At 43.9% G+C, this 21,059-nt stretch overlaps 2 protein-coding genes across 32 annotated transcripts in view; both read left to right on the forward strand.

The window, feature by feature from the left end:
- pld1a (phospholipase D1a) overlaps positions 1-2,505 on the forward strand; it is a 35,736-nt gene extending 33,231 nt beyond the window's left edge. For all 3 annotated transcript variants that reach the window (XM_047611104.1, XM_047611105.1, XM_047611103.1), the window contains exon 26: positions 376-2,505. In XM_047611104.1, coding sequence (XP_047467060.1) covers positions 376-600 — 225 coding nt within the window. In that variant the 3' untranslated portion in view covers positions 601-2,505. The remainder of the gene's footprint in view (positions 1-375) is intronic.
- A 4,832-nt stretch (positions 2,506-7,337) lies between these two features.
- Positions 7,338-21,059, forward strand: part of tnika (TRAF2 and NCK interacting kinase a) — a 61,914-nt gene continuing 48,192 nt past the window's right edge. For all 29 annotated transcript variants that reach the window (XM_047610334.1, XM_047610336.1, XM_047610335.1 and 26 more), the window contains exons 1-2: positions 7,338-7,744; positions 18,234-18,299. In XM_047610334.1, the coding sequence (XP_047466290.1) occupies positions 7,688-7,744; positions 18,234-18,299 (123 nt within the window). In that variant the 5' untranslated portion in view covers positions 7,338-7,687. The remainder of the gene's footprint in view (positions 7,745-18,233; positions 18,300-21,059) is intronic.

Consider the following 21,059-nt stretch of genomic DNA (forward strand, 5'->3'; position numbering starts at 1 on the left):
AGTTACTTTAGTGGGGTGTGTGGAAGACTAATAAAAATGTAGGGAGTTGAATGATTTATGTCAGGTAAAATTCACCTTCGATCCCTTCTTTATTGGTTTCCTTTATCAGTTTTTACGCTTGAAAATTAATAAATATCAGAGGGTTGAAAGTGTTTTCCAGCCACAGCCTTCATGTTTTTATCCTCTTTTAAGTGGCTGTTAAGAGACAACATGGGTTGTTCTTTTAAGCTCAATCTCTCCATCAAAGCTCCTGTTTGTCCTCAGGGAACCCTGAGTATTTGCCACCCATGTAGTTGTTCAGCATCTCAAGAACGACACAAATGGAGTATCTATGAGCCGTGAGCTGAAACTAATCATATGTGTGTTTCGCTACAGGTGTTCCGTTGCCTTCCTTCGTCCCTGGTGAGAAACATGTCGGAGCTGGAGCAGTACCAGTCCAAGCCGGGCTTGGCCCAGACCGACCTGACCCGCGCTCAGGAGGAGCTGCGCAAAATCCGAGGCTTCCTGGTCCAGTTTCCTATGGACTTCCTGGCCGAGCAGAACCTCATGCCTTCCGTCGGGACGAAAGAAGCCATGGTCCCGACTGAGATCTGGACATAAAGAACGCGAACCCACCGCAGAGGGAAACGTCGCTGAATATTTAATGTTGAGCTGGAGCTGGATGAGATGAAGATTTGATTCTGTTGGCTTGATTGTGACTGCTGGACATTGACAAATCTCTCGAATCTGTTGCTACTGGAAAACACTAATCAGTAGTTGCAGCTTGTTAGGGTAAGCACTAATAGTTTGGACGAAGAAGTCTTCATACCAGGGGACTAAAGTTGTGACTGCATTGTGACTGCATTCAAATTGTGGAGAAATCAGTTTGGGTGCTTTGACCTTTGGACTGCAGAAAAAGAACTTCTAAGGGACCAGAGTTTGGAGGTAAAATATGTTTTTTTTTGTTTTTTTTGATGAGACTAACAAATATCCACAAAATCTATACATTAGAGGCGCTTGTGATTCAATGAGTTTGTGACGTTTGCTCGTAAGGTGCATCCGTGCTCTGTACGCCGTTCTTGAGCTCTTGCAAGAGCTGTTGAGCCCGCGCACGTGCTGCTTTTGACAAATTCTCCGGTGTCCAATGATGTCGGACTTTTCTTGAAGATCCTTTTTTGTACAAGAAATGAAAACGCGCGGCCGCCGTGCGCGGAAAACGGTTTACTCGCTCGGCCGCCGCGCACGATTTAATAACTGTGCTCTAATCTCGTTAACAGGGTCGCCATGGTGCATGTGTCAATCCCATCTCTGAAAAGAGACAGAAACAGAGATGTTTTAGATCTCAAGATTCTGCAATCAGTGAACCGGGTTAAGCTAAAAACCTACGTGCAAAACCTGATTCCACCCAGTCTGTCGCACTTGTTTCATTCAGTTATCGTGGCTAAGAGAGTAAGATCAAATCAAAGTGAGAATGCCTGTGCCAGTTGTTGGAGACGACAATCAGACTGGATGTTTAAAGGAGTCATTTCCCCTTTGCTCAGCAGATGGTGCTATAGAGCTGCTTGGAACACATAAACAGTTGAACAGTGAAAACAAAAACAAAAGAAAAAAATCTGTAAGGTTTCGGGTTAAGTGAAGAAATAGTTTTGGAAAATAAAAACTGTAATATTTCCATTTATTTAGTGAGCAAGAATGTCCTTTTTAACTTTTCAGTCTTTTTTAAAAATAACACAGCCTGTGTCTGCCATTAAGGAAATTCCACCTTCTGAGTAACATTTACAGGACGGGACCCATAGTTTGTAGGATTTTTAACAGTGAATATTTGTCACACCACGTTGTTTGAACATCCCCCCAAATGTGAAGTTTAATGACCACTCCACTGGCACTGAGCTAATTACAGTGAACGCGAACAGGAAGTCAGAACGGACTGTGTAACTGAACAGCACAAATTAGATAATTTGGCAGAGATCTTCAGTTTAGTCACACACGAGCCAAATTTGTTTTGGTGTCTATGTTCCAGCCAACATGTTTATCACTGGCATTTTTTTTTATTATTATTACTATTGTTTAGCAGAAGTAGACACCGACAGTGTCTTCAGTGCATGCATTGTATGGGATATGAAAATGAAATGATGATTTCTTGAATGGGACCAGGAGATTGACAGCTGAAGGGATTATACTTGGAAACAATATGGTCCATGAAGAAAGTTATATTGTCAGTAAAGTTTACCCTTGCTGTATTTGCATTATTTATGAAAAAGATGAAGCATTTAACATTCTTTAATTGAACATTTTAGTTTTTAAAATGTATAGCATGGCTGTACGGATGGTCGCAGATTTGTGATGAAACCCCTTGTTTATTTTCCACAACCGCCTCCACTCCTTCCGTCTTGCTCCCACTCTTTGTATGTACAATATATATTATTTTTCTTTTGTACAGTTGAAAGTATTTCAGATTTTTATCTGTCCATTTAACACGGCGTAATTTAAGTGTCTAACAAATGAAAAATAAAATTATCTTTGGAATTTTTGCTCCTCTCGTCCCGTGACTGCAGCGCATTAAGATAAAAAGGATCATATCGTGTGATTAGTCATGCATGATGTTGGTTGCATAACATAGATGATTAATGATGATGGTAATCAGGTCACGATTCCCTTCTTATGAAATGGTGTCAAGCAACAGCACCGACAATTTCCTTCTACACCTCTGTGTATCTGCAACAATTTTCAACTGTATTTCATTTATGGTGAAATATTTTTTTTTTTTTTCTTGCTAGAGTTGGGAAGGGCATAGAACAATCACAACATCATAATTTAAGCTACAGCGTGGGACTTTTACAAACAGATGAATCAACTATTGTTATATCTAGGTCATTGCTGAACAAGTTCACATGATGCTGATTAAGCCAATCACCATTAGCAGAGTCTCTTTGTGTTTCTTACTTTACAAGAGTAATGAAGTGGTAGCGATGAGCCAACCAGCAAAGATTGTTTTCTGGAGTTGAAAAGGGGAGCGACCATAGCAACATAGAAACGATGGTAACTGATGTAACTCAGGTTCTATGAATTCAACTTCTCTTGCAAACAGAAAGAAAATAGCACTACAGACCCATGAGACACTTTTGTGACTTGAGAATTTGGCATGATGGAAAAAAAAAGAATGGAGCGAACATCCTTTTTTCTCAGAGATCCCATATCTCTGCAGTGTATATCCATCTGTACTCGTAAAAGCTGTCAGAGTACTGCAGTGTTGTAATGCTTTTCTAATGTTTTGTAAAGCGCATTGTTAAAAATAGTGTTTAATGGATTAAAAAGTGCATGGTTTAAAAGTTAATGTGAGTTAAAATGGGTAAAAAAAAATAGTTAATGTAATATTAAACATGAAAATGTAAAAAAAAAAAAAAAAAAACGTGAAAAGTTAGGCCACAGGGGCAACGCAGTTCAACAGAAGTCTGAATGGTGCCCAACTCACCTAGAAATAAACAAACCAAATGACCTAAATAATTTTTCTATTTGATGGATTTTAAATTTAGATATTAATCAGGGTAAAAGTCCCAAACACAAAAATGTCAGTTATTTAAAAGGCACAACGGTATCTAGATGTGGGTGGTGTACTTGCGATAATATAATAGACCTTTGAGTTGGAAAAAATGTTCTTTTGTTTTGCTGGTTTGTGGAGCGTACAGTGGAAGGTTGTTGCTGTACACATCAATGAACCCGCAGTCAGTGCCAGATGTCATAAATAACAACCCGGAAGATTTTCACAACCACCACGTACTGTTGCAAATCAAAAGATAATGGCGATAATGGAAAATGCAAATGTATTTCCCTAGGTGAAGCAGGAATTAAACTTTTATCATGTGCATTCAAAATAAGGATGAGATCAGTAGTTGTTTTTTATTTAATTTTTTTTTTTTTTATTATTATTTAACCTTTACTTAGCCAGGAAGATCCCACTGAGTTCAAGAGCCTCTTTCTCAAGGGAGTCCTGGCCGAGATGGGCAGCAGTAAATACAAAACACAAAATTACACAGGCAAAAGATAAAGAAAACAAAACGGATAAAATTTACAAGTAGATTATATTAACTGTTAGTTTTCAGTCATTCTGCAACATATTCCTTGCAAAAGATGGACAAATACTCTTGTCAGCCCTTTACATATATCCACCAGTTAGGGAGCAAAAAATCATGAATCACCATTGTGTCACAAATGATTGTTAGTTGGTTATTGTTAAAAAGAAAGAAAGAAAAGAATACTTGAGTGCTTCCACTCAAGGAAATGCTTCCACTGCCGTTAAATGGCTGTTTCATTACATGGCCGATGGCAACCAGAAGACAATTATTCCTTAGATCCAGCTCTCTGACTGTCACGGCATAGAGCACAAGGAAATTCACGGGAACTGCTTTACCACAAATAACTCATGTGGAACATGGAGGTAATTAAACACTGAGCCCTCCACCCTTCCTTGGAAAATAGGTCAGTTGTGAATGCAAGACTAGATATTACAGGTTGAATGAGCATAAAACGTGATTTGAACTCACCTGTGTGAGAAAGTTTAATGGAGAAAGTGTATTTCAAGTTGTCAAGTTGAAGAATTATCTAGTCTCAGTCTGTGAAAACACAATCTATTGTCAGTTGGCACACCCTTCACAGTTATTAATGCCAAAACAAATCCGAGCAAGCACAGACTGCATGTTTGAAGTCAAGACTTTTAAGCTTTTTTATGTGTCTATGTACACATTTATTTAATGTGTACTCTCTGTGAAGCTATTTTGTCACTGCAATACGTGCAGTTTTGAGACTTTAGCAGCTCCTAAAATAGTGTTATGCATTCACAAACTGCCAAAAATGTTTATTCATTTAATTTTTCTGCAGAGCAGGTATTCAGTTTATATCAACTCCACTCATAAAAGTGGTATGGGGCAGATTAAAAGGGCACTGCATCAGTTTAACACACGAAATTCAGCTTCTCTTCTTCAGCCAGAGAATCCTGTTGTGTATTTTGTCTTCTGGTGGGATCTTTCCAAAACGTGAAATAAGTAACCCTTAACAACTGGAAATTCTAACTTCGGAATATTTAACAGCACTTGCACTGCACATGGTTTGAAGGGAAATTCAGTCTAAACGAAGATTAAAAAAGCAACTGAATGTGCCTCACCAGCTACACTGCTATTCATTGGGTGTTTCATTAGACGACTGTTGATGTCTTGACACACAGTAACCTCCAGCAACACATGTTTGGTTATTGGAGCATTGCCGTGCCAGCCCAAACCAGGAAACTTCACTTTCTCTGTTTTCGGTCTCTTCAAATGAACTCATTGTCACCTGTTGTGTCCTTGGCGACACGGGCTAACATATTTTTGTGTTTCTGTCATTGTCTTTCTCCCCTGTTTGTTTTGGTGGTGTCGACTGCACAACTGGTTTCCATCTGTGAAGGCTGGTAGCACCTGCTTATTTGATTCAACCCAATCATTGCCCAGGGCACTCTTGAAAAGGTTTCCACCAAGTCTCTGCATGCTCTGTTATATTAGGTTTATACCAAAGGTATTTAACGGTTTTCAGGTCAAGGAAAAACTGTTGAAAAACTGTAGGGAGCCCCTACCTACTATATGTGTTCTTTATTAATCTCGGTCTAGTGCTATTTATGAATATGTTAGTATTATCATTTTGCATTCAATATTAAGCCGTCTCTTATGCCTTTACTAAAATATGTTGGATTCATGTTAATGTGTATTTAACGAAATTTAAATTTGTGAGGGAAATTAAAAAATGTCTAATCATCCAACAATTTTGCAATCCCCCTGCAGTACCTCAGCAGACCCCCTAGGGGTCGTGGACCCCCTGTTGGAAGGTTTATGGTTCATACTTCAGCATCAATTTTATGCCGTAGATGCAGCGACGGCCTAGAGCAAGAGCTGTGATTGGTCTGCTTGGTAGTAGTGGATTTACGCCTTAGTATTTCTGACTGCTTCTCCATTTCCACAGTTTTTGATAGTGACGTTCAATACCACCAATTTCCTTTCTGATCCGATACTGAGTAAAATTCAGGCTGGTATCAGCGATATTGATCCGATACCGATACTTTGTGTAAATACACTCTAATGTGGCTGGTAAACCTAAAAAAAAGTAGTGCATTTCAAATCATAGCTTCACAAAGAATGCATCTTTGTTACATACACTAGGATTCTTGGTTGGTACCACTTAAGTATTTTTGATTGCGCCTTTTTGTAGACACGTCACTTAGCCCTTATTTTTGTTTTTAGCTTGTAGAAGTATGTTAGTCAGGTCTTTTGTTATGTTGCCTTTGTTTAACCCAGTCCCATGGTTCAATGCTTCCCCACTATGTTTGTGTAATGCATTTCTTAGTTACTCTGTTAAATAAATCTGTTTAAGTGTGCCTTTTATTCTGACTCCACTTCCTTGTCTTGTCGTTCGCATTAACTAAATTCCCCTCATTCCACTTCACCTGCGACTGTAACAAGGACTAAGGCACCAGAGAAACTTAACACTGACAACTTAGAACAGATATTTTGGTTAATGCCACTATTCAGCCTGTGAAATCAGTTCATAATTTGTGGACCTGGAGGAATGTTAAAAGAAAGAAAGAAAAAAAAGAATTCATCTCAGGTAGCTGTGGAATTTGAAATAATTCTGAAGAACTGCTGTAATGGAAATGTAAGGTGGGTTTATTTTTTTTGGCTCTGGTGTAGAAGAAATGCCATATTTTTGCTTTAAAACACACCAGAGGGCAAATTACTCTTAGCTTCTTCACCTGTTTGAGATCTTATCAGCCAATGGGCACATGAGGCCCAAAATCAAAACCTTGAAGCAGATGTGTGGGGTAGCTGGCACCTGACCACGCCAGGTGCTAATTCTGTCAACGAGAAAATGAAACTAAATTGGGCGTGGCCTCACGAACGTCATGACAGACTGGGGAAAACTTGACATGCTTGTATGTGTGTTTCTGAAACAGCAATAACTCTGACCTGCGCCTCCTAGTGTAATGTTTCTTGAACCTATAGAGTGTTGTTTTTAAAAATAAATAAATAAATAAATAAAAGCTTAAAAAAAGAAGTCCACGTTTTTATTTCATTGTGTCTTTGGAAACCAAGCGATTTTAATTTTTTAATTTTACAAATAAGTAACAAAATAAGTAAAGCTCTTATTTTATTTATTTATTATTTATTTTTAATCAACTCTGTCAAGTCAGTCACTGAAAATGAGTTGCCGCTGAGCAAGGCAAAGGAAAAAAAAAAGTTTGGGAGTCCCCCCTCAGCAAACCCCGCCCCATTGACAGGCGTGGTTTGCTGAGGCCAGTAGTGCGCTCTCGCCTCCCTCCTCCTGCATATTTACAGGCTGGCTGTCACAGCAGCGGCACCGCTAGAAGCAAACCCCACTCTCTGCAGCGCTTCACCTTCCCTTGTACCGTCTACATCCCGCACACATGGACCTGGAAGTGCTGATGAGTACGGCGCTCTCGCTTCCCATCCTCCGCACGTCTGCGCTCTAACTGTGCGCACCCGGACCCGAGCACGTCCCGTAGCCGACCAGAAAGGGACTGATATTATTTTTGCCGTGCGCTGAGGAGACATCACTGTGTTGGACAGACAGGAGGGAGAGAAGGGAGCAGCAGAGGAGACCACACAGTCGTGACAGCAAAGGCCGTTTCAGGATATCGGGCAAGAGAGGAGGGTAGCTTTCCTCCATTATGGCGAGTGACTCTCCAGCTCGGAGTCTGGACGAGATCGACCTATCCGCTTTGAGGGTAAGATGATGTGACCTATTTCTATATATATGGAAAAACAAACAAACAAAAAAAAAAAACAACTGATGTGTGTTCCTCTTGCTCTTGCACCTGACACTGCTCCATGAATAACAACCGGCAGGGGAAGGCTGCAAAAGGCGGATGTGTGGGAGACAGGCCGCCACAATGTGTCAAATTATAGATCAATTTATATTTAGACATCAACTAACGTGCCCTGGGTTGTGAAGTAACATACACCTTTATTCAAGTGAGAAACCACAAGCTTGATGTCGCGTGTGATGCTAAATTGAGGCTGTACTGTGATTTTGCTGACCTGGATAGAGGGGTTTGTGGAGCTTTTTTTTTTTTTTTCCCCGCCGGGCTAACCTATTACAAGGCTCTGCATTCTGAGTTTAAGTTAACCTATTTCCTGGGACACACTGCTCATTCTATTTTCTAGTAGTGAGAGCGTTGAACTACTCATGTATTTTCAGGACAGATTGCTATTTATCTGAAAAATCTTGAACTGGATTCCCTCTTCGTCCTTTTAACGCAATTTTCTCATTGTGTGTGTGAGTTGTAACGTGACCTACCTGTAGTCACTGTAGTCACCTACTCTCAATTAAAGCTGAAGCACTGCATGCTGCAATAGTCAGTTCTTTTGTTCATCCGGCAAGGCAAACCACAACACACAAGCACACACAGGGAAATTCACAGCCTCCTGTGTTTGTGCTTATGTGTGGATACCCATGTTTCCGCTTCACTTGGCATGAAGTGTGTGTGTGTGTATGTGTGTGTGTGCGTTTCTAATATGTGGGTGTCTGGCGCATGCAAGTAAAGGATGCTGCAGACGAGAGCAGTTCTCCAGCTAAAGATTTGTTCACTGCTTTGAGACGCAAAACCACACAGACCAACGCGTTGCAGTTGTCGTACGCTTGCCTGCGCTAACCTGGGTTCCTCTTCTGTTTCACTCTGCCTGCATGTCCATTTTTATACCCTTCACGCTAGCTTGTCTCCGCGTTTTTGTTTCAGTTGCACCCTCTCATCCGTCCACCTGCACAATTTTTATTTCTACCAGTGTAACATCTTATTCTTCCAGTAGCTTGCCTATCTGACTGAGTGTTACTACCCGTCTATCTGCCAGCCACTCTTGTCTCTTAACATCATCTCTCTGAGCCCTCCTGCCTGCACGTTCAGGGTGTAATGTTCACCAACAATAATTTTTATTAGGTCTGCACAGAGCGAGTTGTCACCAGCAGGATGAGAGACGGAATGGAAAGGGAGGTTAGGAGATATGTGGAGGAATGGAGGAGGAGGAGGAGGAGGAGGAGGAAAGTGTCTGTGCGCTGGGAATCAGTCCATGCATGTCCTGTTCCTTCAGAGGCGTGATGTTAAGTGCTCGTCTCTCACTGTGACTCAGAGTCAGCCACAAGGACGCACGCACGCATGCGCAATAACTCATGTTTATTTGTTACGTGTGGTTCGTCTGGTCATCGGTACGCGAAAGTATATGTTAAATAATCTCTTAATTTGTCCCACTGTGGTGAAACGCAGTTGTTCATGTGCTGCGGTATCTGCACACCTAGCTTCCTGCAAGGCGCCGAAGGGTTATTTGGCTAGATTAGGAGCACATTTCAAACTTTTGACGTGCACTCATGCTCAATGAAAATCCCCCAGAAATTGAATTTAGAATTTTGATTCTTTGGTTTTGAATGCTTTGTTTCGGTCAATTGAAGCCAGAATAGAACTGAGCGGATGAATTATTCCCAGTCAGAAAGCTACTGAAGGGGAAATAAAGACCTCGTAAATGCGTTAATGCAGGTGGTGGGTGGTTTCGCCATAACTTTTCACGGCTTACAAGGAAATGTTTTATGTGATTTCAATGCACATTTCAAGCATGACACATGTTACCAGAGAATTCTAAGGTAGTTCTCCCCCAACGTATCCGAACAAAGCCTGCGCTATTTATTTAGATGAGGAGACTCACAAACACACGTGCATAAGATGAGTGTACGGTCAACCACTGGACTGGCTAGACAGGAAGTAGGTCAGCTGTCTCTGACAAGCTTGGGAAGGGTGGTGGGGGGGTGGGGGAGTTGGTGTTTATGATACTGGCGCTGGCGATGACGACGGCGCATTGTGTTTTTGTGTCTGGTCCAAGATGAACAGAGCTTTCTTTCACCTGCATTTACCAAGACCACCACCACGCAGACAGACAGACACACAGGCTGATAAAAACAGACAGACAGAAGTGAGCGGGAATACTATCAAAGTAGAGAAGTGGTTTTTCGTGTTTGCTGTCTCTGCATTTTTCACTTCACCCCCCCCTTCTCTTTCTAGCTCTGTTTTCTCATGCCCCGTCGGCTCTCTGCGACATTTTTTCTGGTGTCGCGCATCAACCTCAGGCAGCACCTGCCGCGTGTAGCTGCAGCGCGTTTCACTCGAATGGGGAAAGGCCAGACTTAGCAGAGGCAGGCTGTCGGTGTGCGTCTCGCCGTGACTCACGACGACAGCCGAAGGACCGCACAAGGTCGAAACTCTGCTTTTTTTTCTTTCCTTTTTTTTTTTTTTTTATACAGACAGTGTTTTTTATGTAAAGGGATGCGAACGCACGTAGGTCATAAGGCGTCAGAGGCACGAGCTCATCCAGTCAGCTGACGAGAGCAACAGATGGTGAACCAGCAGGAAGCACAGCCACAGAACTACACACACACACACACACACACACACACACACACACACACACATACATACGCGCACGCATGCACACGCTTCCTGGCAGTGAACTAATGCGCTGTGCAGGGACTCGGGTGTGAGATCTGAGATGAAGAGATAGTAGATGAGGGGAGTGACAGCCAGAGATGCAGAGGTAGAAAGCTGGATCGATCACAAGAGAACGGAGGAAGAGGACAGAAAACGACAGAAAGCTCGGGTTACAAGGTGAGAATGTGACCAGTGACTAAAGTATCAAGGCACAAAGGCCCTCGTCAAAGGTGAGCATTCCCACACTACCCCTCCAGCTCAAGCCCCGTCCCAGAGCCACATCCTCCCGTCCCCTCACCACCGTTGCCCAGTAAGGCCACATTCCTCGGCCCCTCACCACGGACGCCATAGTAACGGGGCCACAGCAGTGCCCAAGGCTTACACAGAGCTTATTCATGAATAGTCTATATACTGTATGGCAGTCTGTCGCTGAGAAATGCCCCTCTCTCTCCACCCCCCACCCTCACTACCCTCCCACCCTCCCTTCTGCCCGCCTGCCTGCTTCTAGCTGACCTATTTTTTCCCCCCCAAGTCACTGATGGAGTTGCATTAAGTCCTTAATTCTCCACCATCCAAGAGCTAAAATGTACAAGTTGATCTACCGTGCACAAAAAAAAAAAAATATTGCTGTAAGCCATCCTGTTTGGCTTTTATTAGCAGTGTGTCAACGGCTGAGGCCTTTGTTTAACGGCACGCTGTCAGTGTGCTGTATTTACATTTAAGTTACATTTAAGGAACTGTCAATTCATATGAAGAAAGGTTCGTTATCAGATGCGTTCAAGGACAGGTTTTTCCGGCAACAGCCCTATCGGTGACTGTAAGTGCTAAGTCGACTAAAAAACAAAAACAAAACTCAGTCATCATGACATCAGTGCGTGGGACACGCTTTCTGACATTTTGCAAGTACTTAGTAGGAAAAACACCCCGCTGTAATAGAGAAAGATGTCAAATCTTAAAGCCTAGATTTTAATGCAGGCATTCGATAATATTCCAGCTTGCCGATATACATTAAAAGATGAGAATGCCACTGTGTAATAGGTGGTTTAGGCTTCTGCATTAAGTTGACCTCGGCAGAGACCTCCGGCAATAACGCAGACCCTAGCGCCACAGCTGATGTCTGTCTCCCCAGAAGTGTAACTGCGTGACACCGCAACGCAGAGCGCAAGAGCTGCGATTGGTCCGCTTGGGTGTAGCGCGCTTCTCCTTTACTATATCCGTCTTCGCAATTTGCAACTCATTGTTTTGCATCGTAAAGAATCTGTGAGGTTAACTGAGGATTTTTGCCGATACAGACATTTGCGCGACTTGTGTTTCCCCCAAAATTTCGACATGCGTTTCAGTCGCCATCGCTGAAAGTGAAGCCTGAACCTCGGCCCGTAAAGGCGCCTTTAAACACACTGTCTTCCTTCTTCTCTCCCCTTCACACGCTACTACACAGTCGCACTCGATCTGAAGTGCTTGAAGGAATCATGTGCATGTAAACAAGTCCCTAGTAGGAGCTCAATCCCTCCATTGTGTCGGACTCGCATCGTGCGGGGCAGGAAGCAAGGGCGCAGAGAAAAGATGGATTGAAATGACGGAGAGCGGCAGTCCAAACTTGCAAAGAAAAGATGAGGTGGTTTGGATGGACGACGGGGACGCGAGTGCGAGATGACGAGCCGGCGGAGGCGGGTCGGCGAGAGAAGAGCGGCGGATCAGGTCCCTTTAGGGCTGCAGAATGAAACCCTGCAGCACGTATCCTTCAGCGGGCTGCAAATCTGCGATTAAGAGTTGACTAGCGTTAATGTACTGTACATGTCTGGGTGCAACGTACTGGGAATTAGGATGCAGCCTCGTAAAAGCGAGCGATGGTGAGCCCTGTTGTTAGGTGTAAGTGGTTTTTATAAGAGGCAGACTTGGGCCCGGCATGACTCCTATCATCCTCTTAAGAGTCTTTAATTCAATCCGAGTCAGTTCTCTGAAATTCGCTTTCTGCAAGACTCTAACTTCACTCACCTGGCCCATGTCTAATGCATGCACGATAGATGCACGGTAGGGTTATATACACTTAAACTACTCTTGCTGAGTTTTAAAAGAATAACTACTATGGCTACCTGCATACTTCAGACCCAACATGGACATACTAACAGCTCATACAGAAAATGTAATTGAGCAATGTTAGCAAAGCATTGTCTAGAAAACACTGCAGTGGTTCAGAATGTTAGTCCGAAATTCACTCAGCTATCTGCTAATGCTCGGCTATATTTGTCAGCTAGTCTCTAGTTTTGTTTGGCAGCCTCTTGGTTATCAGACCTATTTGTTGTCGGAAGCATGCCTTCGCTCTGAATATCTTGGAAAGCAGAATGGTGCATAACTGAATCAAGACGGCAATGTTTTGTGCAACCAAAACAATATAATTTTAGCTTCTGTCCTCAGCAAACCCCCTCCTATCTGGCAATAGAAACCACTGCCAATATGATAAGTTATCGTGAAGTAGTCTCGTTTTCGAGCGTACTCAGTTGACACAGTTAGAAAGAGAAATCTGAGCAGATACGCACAGATTTAAAAACTCTCTGTAGCTCCGAAACTCGCAGTGGTGTTACCTGTTACCGAGCTCACTTCCCAGAAACACAGTTGCCATTGTTGTGTCATTGGTCGGTTACATGAGCCTTACCTGTCTTGTCTGGAAGAAAGACAGCGGGGGGGTAACGTGTGCGTCTTCCAAGCAGCCAGCGTAAGTGAATTAATCTGCAAAAAAATGTTGTTTTTATTTGAGCATTTACCGGGTTTGCCTCTTTAAATGTGAGAACTTTAAGCTTTTCTGTTTTGTAAAAGCACAAACGGAATATATTTGGCTGTATGGTGTTGGAGTTTTCGTGGCGTTTAATTCCGACACTCGGAACAAGTAGTTTTGCTCTTTTGTTTCTGATGAGCGTGATTTGGTTTGAGATTGTACTTGATCCCTTTAGCGGCTGATGTAAATGGAATCTCATAGATTAGCTTCCCAGCGGCTGCAGTGGTTTACTTATTATTGTTGCTGTTTCATTTCCTATTTCCTGCTGATTCATCGTTACCCACGTGTGGGTTAGATAAACACGATCTGATTCTAAGCTGAGAAAGATGAGAAAAACTGATAGCTCATACAAAGGCTTCTGCGGAAAACAATTTCATGTTTCTGATGATAAAAAGTATTTAGGGCGCACGTAAGAGCACACGAGAATTCATTCTGCAGTCAGTTCTTAAGTGTTTATTTGCAAGCTGAAACACTTGATATTGAAGTGCAGCAGGAGTGGCCCAAAGCTCACAACTAGGCTGACGATGTCGGTCAGATAAGAGCTGAGGTTAGGAGCGCGGTGGAGGGGATCGCGGCGTGAAAGGGTGAGTGCAGCCGGTGGAAGTCCGCGCGCACGACGTGTGAAGTGGCTCTCGCAAGGACTGCAGTCCTGCCGCACTCTTAAAATCCATTTTCCACGGCCTTTGCTGCTCGCGGACCAGTGCGCTGTTATTGGAAGAAAATAGCTGATCGGCTGATGTTATCTAGCTCAGCGCCACTGTGCCTGAAGTTAATCCTACTCCGGCTTTTGTTAATAAACATTTCTAAATGACACCCCTGTTTTCCGGTTTGGCCTCTCTTGCGGTTTCCATTCCAGTTTTTTACTCCAATCTTCCCTCTTACCCTAACCCTAACCCTAACCCTAACCCTAACTCACCTCACCTCAGGGAATGTAACACTAGGGCTAAGGGAAATCATCCATACATAGTATCACAATAGTTTGCATTACAACATTGCATCAATACATGGTATCTGAGGCAGGAAGCGTCCCTATATCTATATCTGTATCTATATCTATATCTATCTATATATCCTTATATATGTTCCAATGTCACTTGCAGTTCAAACAAGTTAATCAGCATATTACAAAATGTTTAAAGTCACAAAGTATTATGCTGTGACGTATGTGATACTATTCAAAGAAAATGAAAAAAAGAAAGAAGTTGTTCTGTGGGTTTAGAAACTATCATGTCAGAATGTCTAAACTGTCACCAGGCCGCTTCTCAAAAACTGACACATGCTGGAGAAACGATGAGTGCGTCTGTGTTTCTACGTCGGACCTCCCTCGGTTGCTCTTTCCATTCTCCCCCCTCTCATCAGTTTCTCTTTTTCTTTAACGTGTTGTTGTTGTTGTTCGGCCGGCACCACACAGACGCACGCCGTGATTCATCTGCCACCAGTGAGGTCATGCGGCTGTCATGTGACCCTGGCAAACGTCCAGCAGGAAGACCTAAATGAGAAAAGGGGAAGGGGCGTGGAGGGGGGGACGGGACGGGGACGGGACGGCGGGGAGTGGGGGGGAGGCAGCAAAACCGCTTCAGACATGGGGAACTCTAAACCGCAGACACTCAGGCGTGCACGTGCACAAACAAAGGCTGCTGCACGCTGAGAGCCCATTCTGTAAGTGGCCTATAAAATATGAATGATACCGTGCTATATTCTTATCAGCCGAAGGACATGTATGAACTGGAGCAGCAAAAAACGCTCAGTTCCTGTAGCTGCAGCACTCGTTCCTTATGCTGTGCGTACAGGAGAGGTTCGTGCACGCCTACATCATGCCTCTCAGTGCTTGTGCTTCCTATATGCATGTGCGTTTAGAGCTCGTTTGTTCATGTGCATGATTAAGTTTTACAAAGAATGGACGTGCATCCTCAGACGTGCACAAGCCCAGCGCGTGACAAATGCACACTTGCAGAGGGGGCAGAATCTACCTGCCCGGAAGAGCGGCGCGGCCTGCACGGTTGCAAGGGACCCGTTCGGCTGGACGCACACGCTCAACATTTTGTGCCCACTCGCACTCGGTAGAACATTTGAACACTGGTCCTCTGTGTGGGAGTGTGTTGTTTGGCACGGCGCGCGAGAGTGTGTTTGCGCAGCTTTGAGGGTGTGAGGGAGCGAGACAGCGGGAGGATGTACTTGAGGCGGAGAGCAAGAGAGCGAGTTTTCCAGCGCGCGCTCGTGTGTGAGAGATGGTGCATGGGTATTCGGCTGGCAGAAGACAACAGAGGAGACGAGAAGGGGGCGGGGGTGGGGATGGGGGTGGGGGGAAGCAACAGGAAAAGGAAAGAGAGAGCACGAAAAGCACAAGGCCCTGTCTTCAGAAACGGCTGACAGGTTGACAGGTCTGCTGAGACCAACAGAAACAAACATACAGTGGCGAAGAGAGGGATGGAGAGAAAGAGGCCGGGGGAAACCGAGACAGGAGGACATGAGAAAGAGGCAAAAGTAATCTTTACAAATATCAGGCGTAACATTATGACCACTGACGGGTGAAGTTAATAAACTTGACCGTCTTGTGACAGTTCGGCGTTCTGCTGGGAAATATTTTGAACCTGGCATCCATGTGTGGATGTGACATGTAGCACCCACTTAGACAAAACCAGACACCCCCACAATGTAGCATTGACACTTGGTGTTGACCTGGTCTCCAGAGTCCGCAGGAGACCTTCCGAAGGTCCATGTCCGTTCCACGACGAGCCAAAACTGTTTTCAAGGCACGATGGAGCCCTAAACAACATCACGAAGGTGTTCATATTGTTAAGCCTGATTGGCGTGTAATTGTTAGGGCTGCACTCTAGCGTTCAGTGGAACTTTGTTCCCCTTCAATCAGCCAGAATTCTTTGTCACTTCCTTTTGTGGCACCACACACAGATCTGCATGTCACGTCAGCAGCGGCGTTAGGCTCAGCCGAAGTTTCGCATGCACGCCGTAAAGTGAAAAAGAGAAAGCAACAGATTCTAAAGAAAAAAACAAACAAAAAAAAACATCCAGACGGGCTTTGAATGACAGATGCAGGGGGGAAAAGTGGGGAGCTTAGAAATGGAGACGGAAATTGAGTGCACGTGTGGCTTTTCAGAGCGGAAATAAGCATATGCTCTTATTGAGAGGGGAATTGTCTGCGAAAAGGGGGCATTGTGTAATATCTCATGTTCTCGGGGCTTTGCGCGAGTTCCGGTGTAGGTGAACACAACACAGCGGTTTATTTTGGTGAATCAGCAATGAAATGAGCCTCTAGCTTTGCCCCCAGAAGAAGGTCTACTTTTAAATCCACTCCTTGGGCTCTTTCCTGTGACAGTACAGAGCTACTGTAGAGGAAATGTCTTTGGTACCAAGAATATTTTTGGCTAACCGCAAGAATTGGCTGTGAGACCGTGTCATCCACATATTAAACACTCCATTATGAGAAGGACAAGAGTTAGAGCAGCCGCTTTACAACAGCGTATTCTTAATATTTATGTAGAATATGAATGTCTCGAATTAACAGGGAGATTGGCCCTGATACATTCACCATCGACTTCACGGCAGAAAGTCTGAGATGTGAAGCTGAGAACAGCTGACACAAAATGAGTGATGGCAACATTTACAACACTTTCTTTTTTTTAGGGAGGAAAGAGACTTCAGTGGGCCTCAGTGTTTCTGGGACTCTGCTGGAATGAGTGCAGTGTTGGAATGAAGGACTTGTCCTGGACACTGTCAGGAATTAAAGAGAGGAAAGTGCAGATAAAAGAGTGAGAGAGACATAGATGGACTTCTTCAGCTGGTTGGGAAAACAAGAAGCTGGCAGAGCAGAGGGAATGTGGGAGAGAGGGAAGGAGAGGGTGAATACCAGCTATTGTTGGAATGCCGTAGCAACATGCGGCAGAGAGGAAAGGGGGAGGTGTGTTTGCGGGGGTCAGCGGGTTTTATGCTCCGTTCGGCCTGCTCCTTGTCAGGGATGCGTCAAGTTCTGTGTTGGCAACCCTGTAGCGACTGAGGACTTACATTATTGGGTAGTCTGGAAGCGAGCCTAAAACGGTCCACAGCTGTATTTCAGACTAATGTGTCAACACTCTGAAGAGCTCAGTAGATAGAGCAAGACATTGCTTCCTTCCCAGCTAAACTACAATCACTGTTGCATGGCAGATACAAAAATGTTATATTTCCGGCTATGACATCAACTCTAGCGTGTTGAGATGCTAGCTAATTAGCAAGAAACAAAACATGCAGATGAATAGTGGGGATGCTATTCATTTTGCAAGTATCTGGCTGTTAAGCCAAATATTGGTTGAGTTGGACTTGAATGTCCACCACCGACATTTGGTAACAAGCCTTCCAGTAGGAGTGGTTGGCACCCCAGGAAAGGACAATATGATTTGTCGACTGGGACTGGGGACAATTTGTGTCTCTGATTAAAATCCATCCTTTCGTTGTTGTACTGTTGTACCAAAGGGTCGGAACAATCGAAGGCCAGCCTGACCATATTGTTCGGTCTGTAAAGGTTCTCAGTCATCCAGGTGATTGTACATCCGAAAAACTTTGAACAAAAGCAAACAGGCTTAGAGTTCCTTGGAGACGTTTCGCCACTCATCTGTGTAGCCCATCAGAAACTTCCTAGATGAGTGTCCATTTCTGTACCTACCTACCTCCAACGATCCATTATCAAGTCATAAGGTGTGGATGAAACTCCTGAACTTCTTGGAGACAGAAGTTAAGACTGTTTTGTTAACTGTTTAATTCTCTTTCAAACCATCTGTCTTCCCTGGCTAAAATTATGACATTGGTGTCTTCAGAGGAGTGTCCTTTGACCATCAGGTGTAAGTCGGCCGACTGACGAATCGTTTTCCGACGGACTGTCTCTCCTGTCCAAACCAGATTATGCATATGCCGTCCGACTACTGTAAACATTGTGCTGAGTTGAGTGCATGCATTCTAATCATCTTGCATTTGCATTTACAGGATCCCGCTGGCATCTTTGAGCTCGTCGAGCTGGTGGGAAATGGCACCTACGGGCAGGTGTACAAGGTAAGATACTCTAGTAAACAGACTCTGAAACATTAGTCGTGCCGTTTTGATATTGCGCCCCCCTTTCTTATCGGCTTTTTTATTATTATTATTATTATTTATTCTCTTCGAGTAACTTGGAAGGAATACAAATAGAGAAGTGCTCTGTGGCTGAAGGAAAGAACACCACTAGGAGATAACACCAGCCAGCGAGCTTGGGAGAGATGGAGCGAACTTTCAGCTACTTTTAGGACATTTCCCTCGACCATTATTTTCTCCTTGTGTGTTTACACTTACATCTTTATGTGCAGTGGTTTTGTGCATGTGGCCTGTAGATAACACATTTTAGTGTGAGGAAGTGTTCTTGTGACACCGCTGTGGTATGGGCTTTCGTCTTCAGATAGACTGTTTAAACTGTATCTCTCAGACCGTGTCACTGTCTGAGCTTCCTCTTCCCCCAGTTGTAGCCCATCGTTCTCCGCTCCTCACTTCCTTTTCCTGATTGTGCTTCTTTATCCTGCCACGGCCACAGGATGTGGCTCCGGCCTGTGTCACTCTGTCTGATCGCAAGCAACTGAAATAAACACGTGTTTGTTCAAACGCGTGCACGCCGTGGCCGCGTGGGCGTCCTCGGCGAGTGCTGAGGTGTTGCCTAATGGGCCAGAGAGTCAAGGTCAGGTGGTTGATGGAGAGTAGCCGATCTCACAGCTGATTGGCTTGGATGAAAGGTCGGGCAGAGGTCAGACGTGTTTCCCCACACCTCTGGAAATAAGCTGACATCCTCACGGGCTTGTTTAGAAGGGGGAGAAAGGACGAGGAAAAAAAAACACAGAAGGAACAAAGAACAGGAGAGTTATGTGTATTCGTGTGATGCTGACTCCGCTGCCTGTCGTCTCGGCGAAAGCCGCGGCTCATTTGCTGGCCGATATTCTGCCAGTGCCATACATTACCTAGCCACAGAACGCCCGCAGTGACAGCTCTCGCCTTGTTTGGTTTGAAATCCATACAGCTGAGCCACAAGGGCTTGACGCCGGGTGTTGCACAGTGTTGTCATACTCGATGGGGATCAAAGTTTATTCTCTTCGCGAGAGCGACAAAAAAAAAACAAACAAACAAAAAAAAAACAGCTTTTTAATGCGTGCATCTGTCTAGTAAATTCGTGTGAACAGAATTTATCTGTGCACTTTGACTGATGAAGTCAAAGATATATTTAGAGTCTTGCATGTATGTGAACTATTTCCCTCAGAGGCAAAATTTATTTACTTCCCAGGCCACAAAAATGTTGTGGTGGAGAGGTGGTCTGGAGTCTGGATTTTGGCTGCCACGACTAAATTAATCTGATCGTTGGCGATATTTACATTTAAATCAAGCGGTTTCTCAACCTGTAGTCAGCCAACCACCAGGGGGCGAACGCATGGTTAAGGCTTCATTAAGATACCTAAATTACAAGCGAGTGCACCTTGGAGCGGCAGCCTCCAGTTACCTGGTGTACTGGCAAACATCACTGACTTGTTTTGGATTCAGGACGAGTGACGTCGAATAAGAACAACTTATTTCAAGCAGAGTTGTGTCGGCCCCGCAGGGTAACACAGCAAATCTGTTCAGTCGTCTAAAAAAAGTACCCGAAGTAAACCCGAAGTACGAGCAATCCACTGCTGTGTCCACCGGTAAACCCATTTGTGTAAATTTTATTTTTCATTATTAAGCATTTTTTCTAATTTAAAGTTTCATTTTGCACTCAAAAACGTTCAAATATTGTTTGTAAAAATACAGATGTTTTCCCTAACATGATGAATAATCCTAATTAATGATCGTGATTCCACTATTGATCGTGATTATCATTTTGTCCATAATTGTGGAGCCCTAAGTTGATTTAATTTGTAACAAAATATCGCCGATTGGTTATAGGACTACAAATTTGGCTATGCCAGCTAGGCTAGTCCTACAAAGCTCATCACTTATAATATTTTGTTTGTGTGGACTAGAAAGTGTCTAGTCATCCAGGTCATGCAGTACTTACATTAAGGCTGAACATAACATTTTTGGATGACATCAGAAATAAATTTACTGACATCGTCGTCATTGTCTTCACACATTAATCATTTACAGCCTTTTAATTGTGCCGCCTTTCTTTTTGCCATTTGTGGCAAAACTACGTATCCCTGAGTTCTGGACAAGCGACAGGAAGATGTGACAAAGCTGTTCAAATCAGAACAGCACCATAAAAGGCAGAAATCATACCAAAAATGCTTCGCTGTGCTTAGTTTCCACTGTTCCTTCCAATACTGTGCAAATGCAGAGACAAGATTAGACTCATACATACAGACAAGGCGCAGAGTTACTTGAGCAGAGAAATGCCATCTATTTTAAATTTCTCATCCGGCCGAGTTCCCCCGTGTTGCCGGGGCGAGTCGCCTGAAAAGGCTCGACGTCTTGTGAGCAGGTGAATCTCTGAGTCACTGAGATGATAAATTGACCTTCAGCCTGCCGGGTATTAGCGAACTGGGATTGGCCCGGCTCTCTCTGAATCATTTTTAAACACTGGTTATATGAGAAAAATGACACGCAGGAATGTCGCCCCGTAGCCCTGGCGCTGCACCATTGTCTGGATCAGCGAGTCCTCGTCCGTGCGCCGCGGAGTGAGTGAACACAGGTGGAGATTCTGCTCAGGTGTTGGCTGCAAACATGAATTTACTCCTCGATTTGAGTCTAAAAATAAATGCAGGTTGCTGAGTTTGGTGATGTGTTCGCGATCGGGCTGCGCGTTGCGCTACAGCAGCT

This window comes from Mugil cephalus, chromosome 17 (genome assembly GCF_022458985.1).
Source record: "Mugil cephalus isolate CIBA_MC_2020 chromosome 17, CIBA_Mcephalus_1.1, whole genome shotgun sequence".
Taxonomy (NCBI): Eukaryota; Metazoa; Chordata; class Actinopteri; order Mugiliformes; family Mugilidae; genus Mugil; species Mugil cephalus.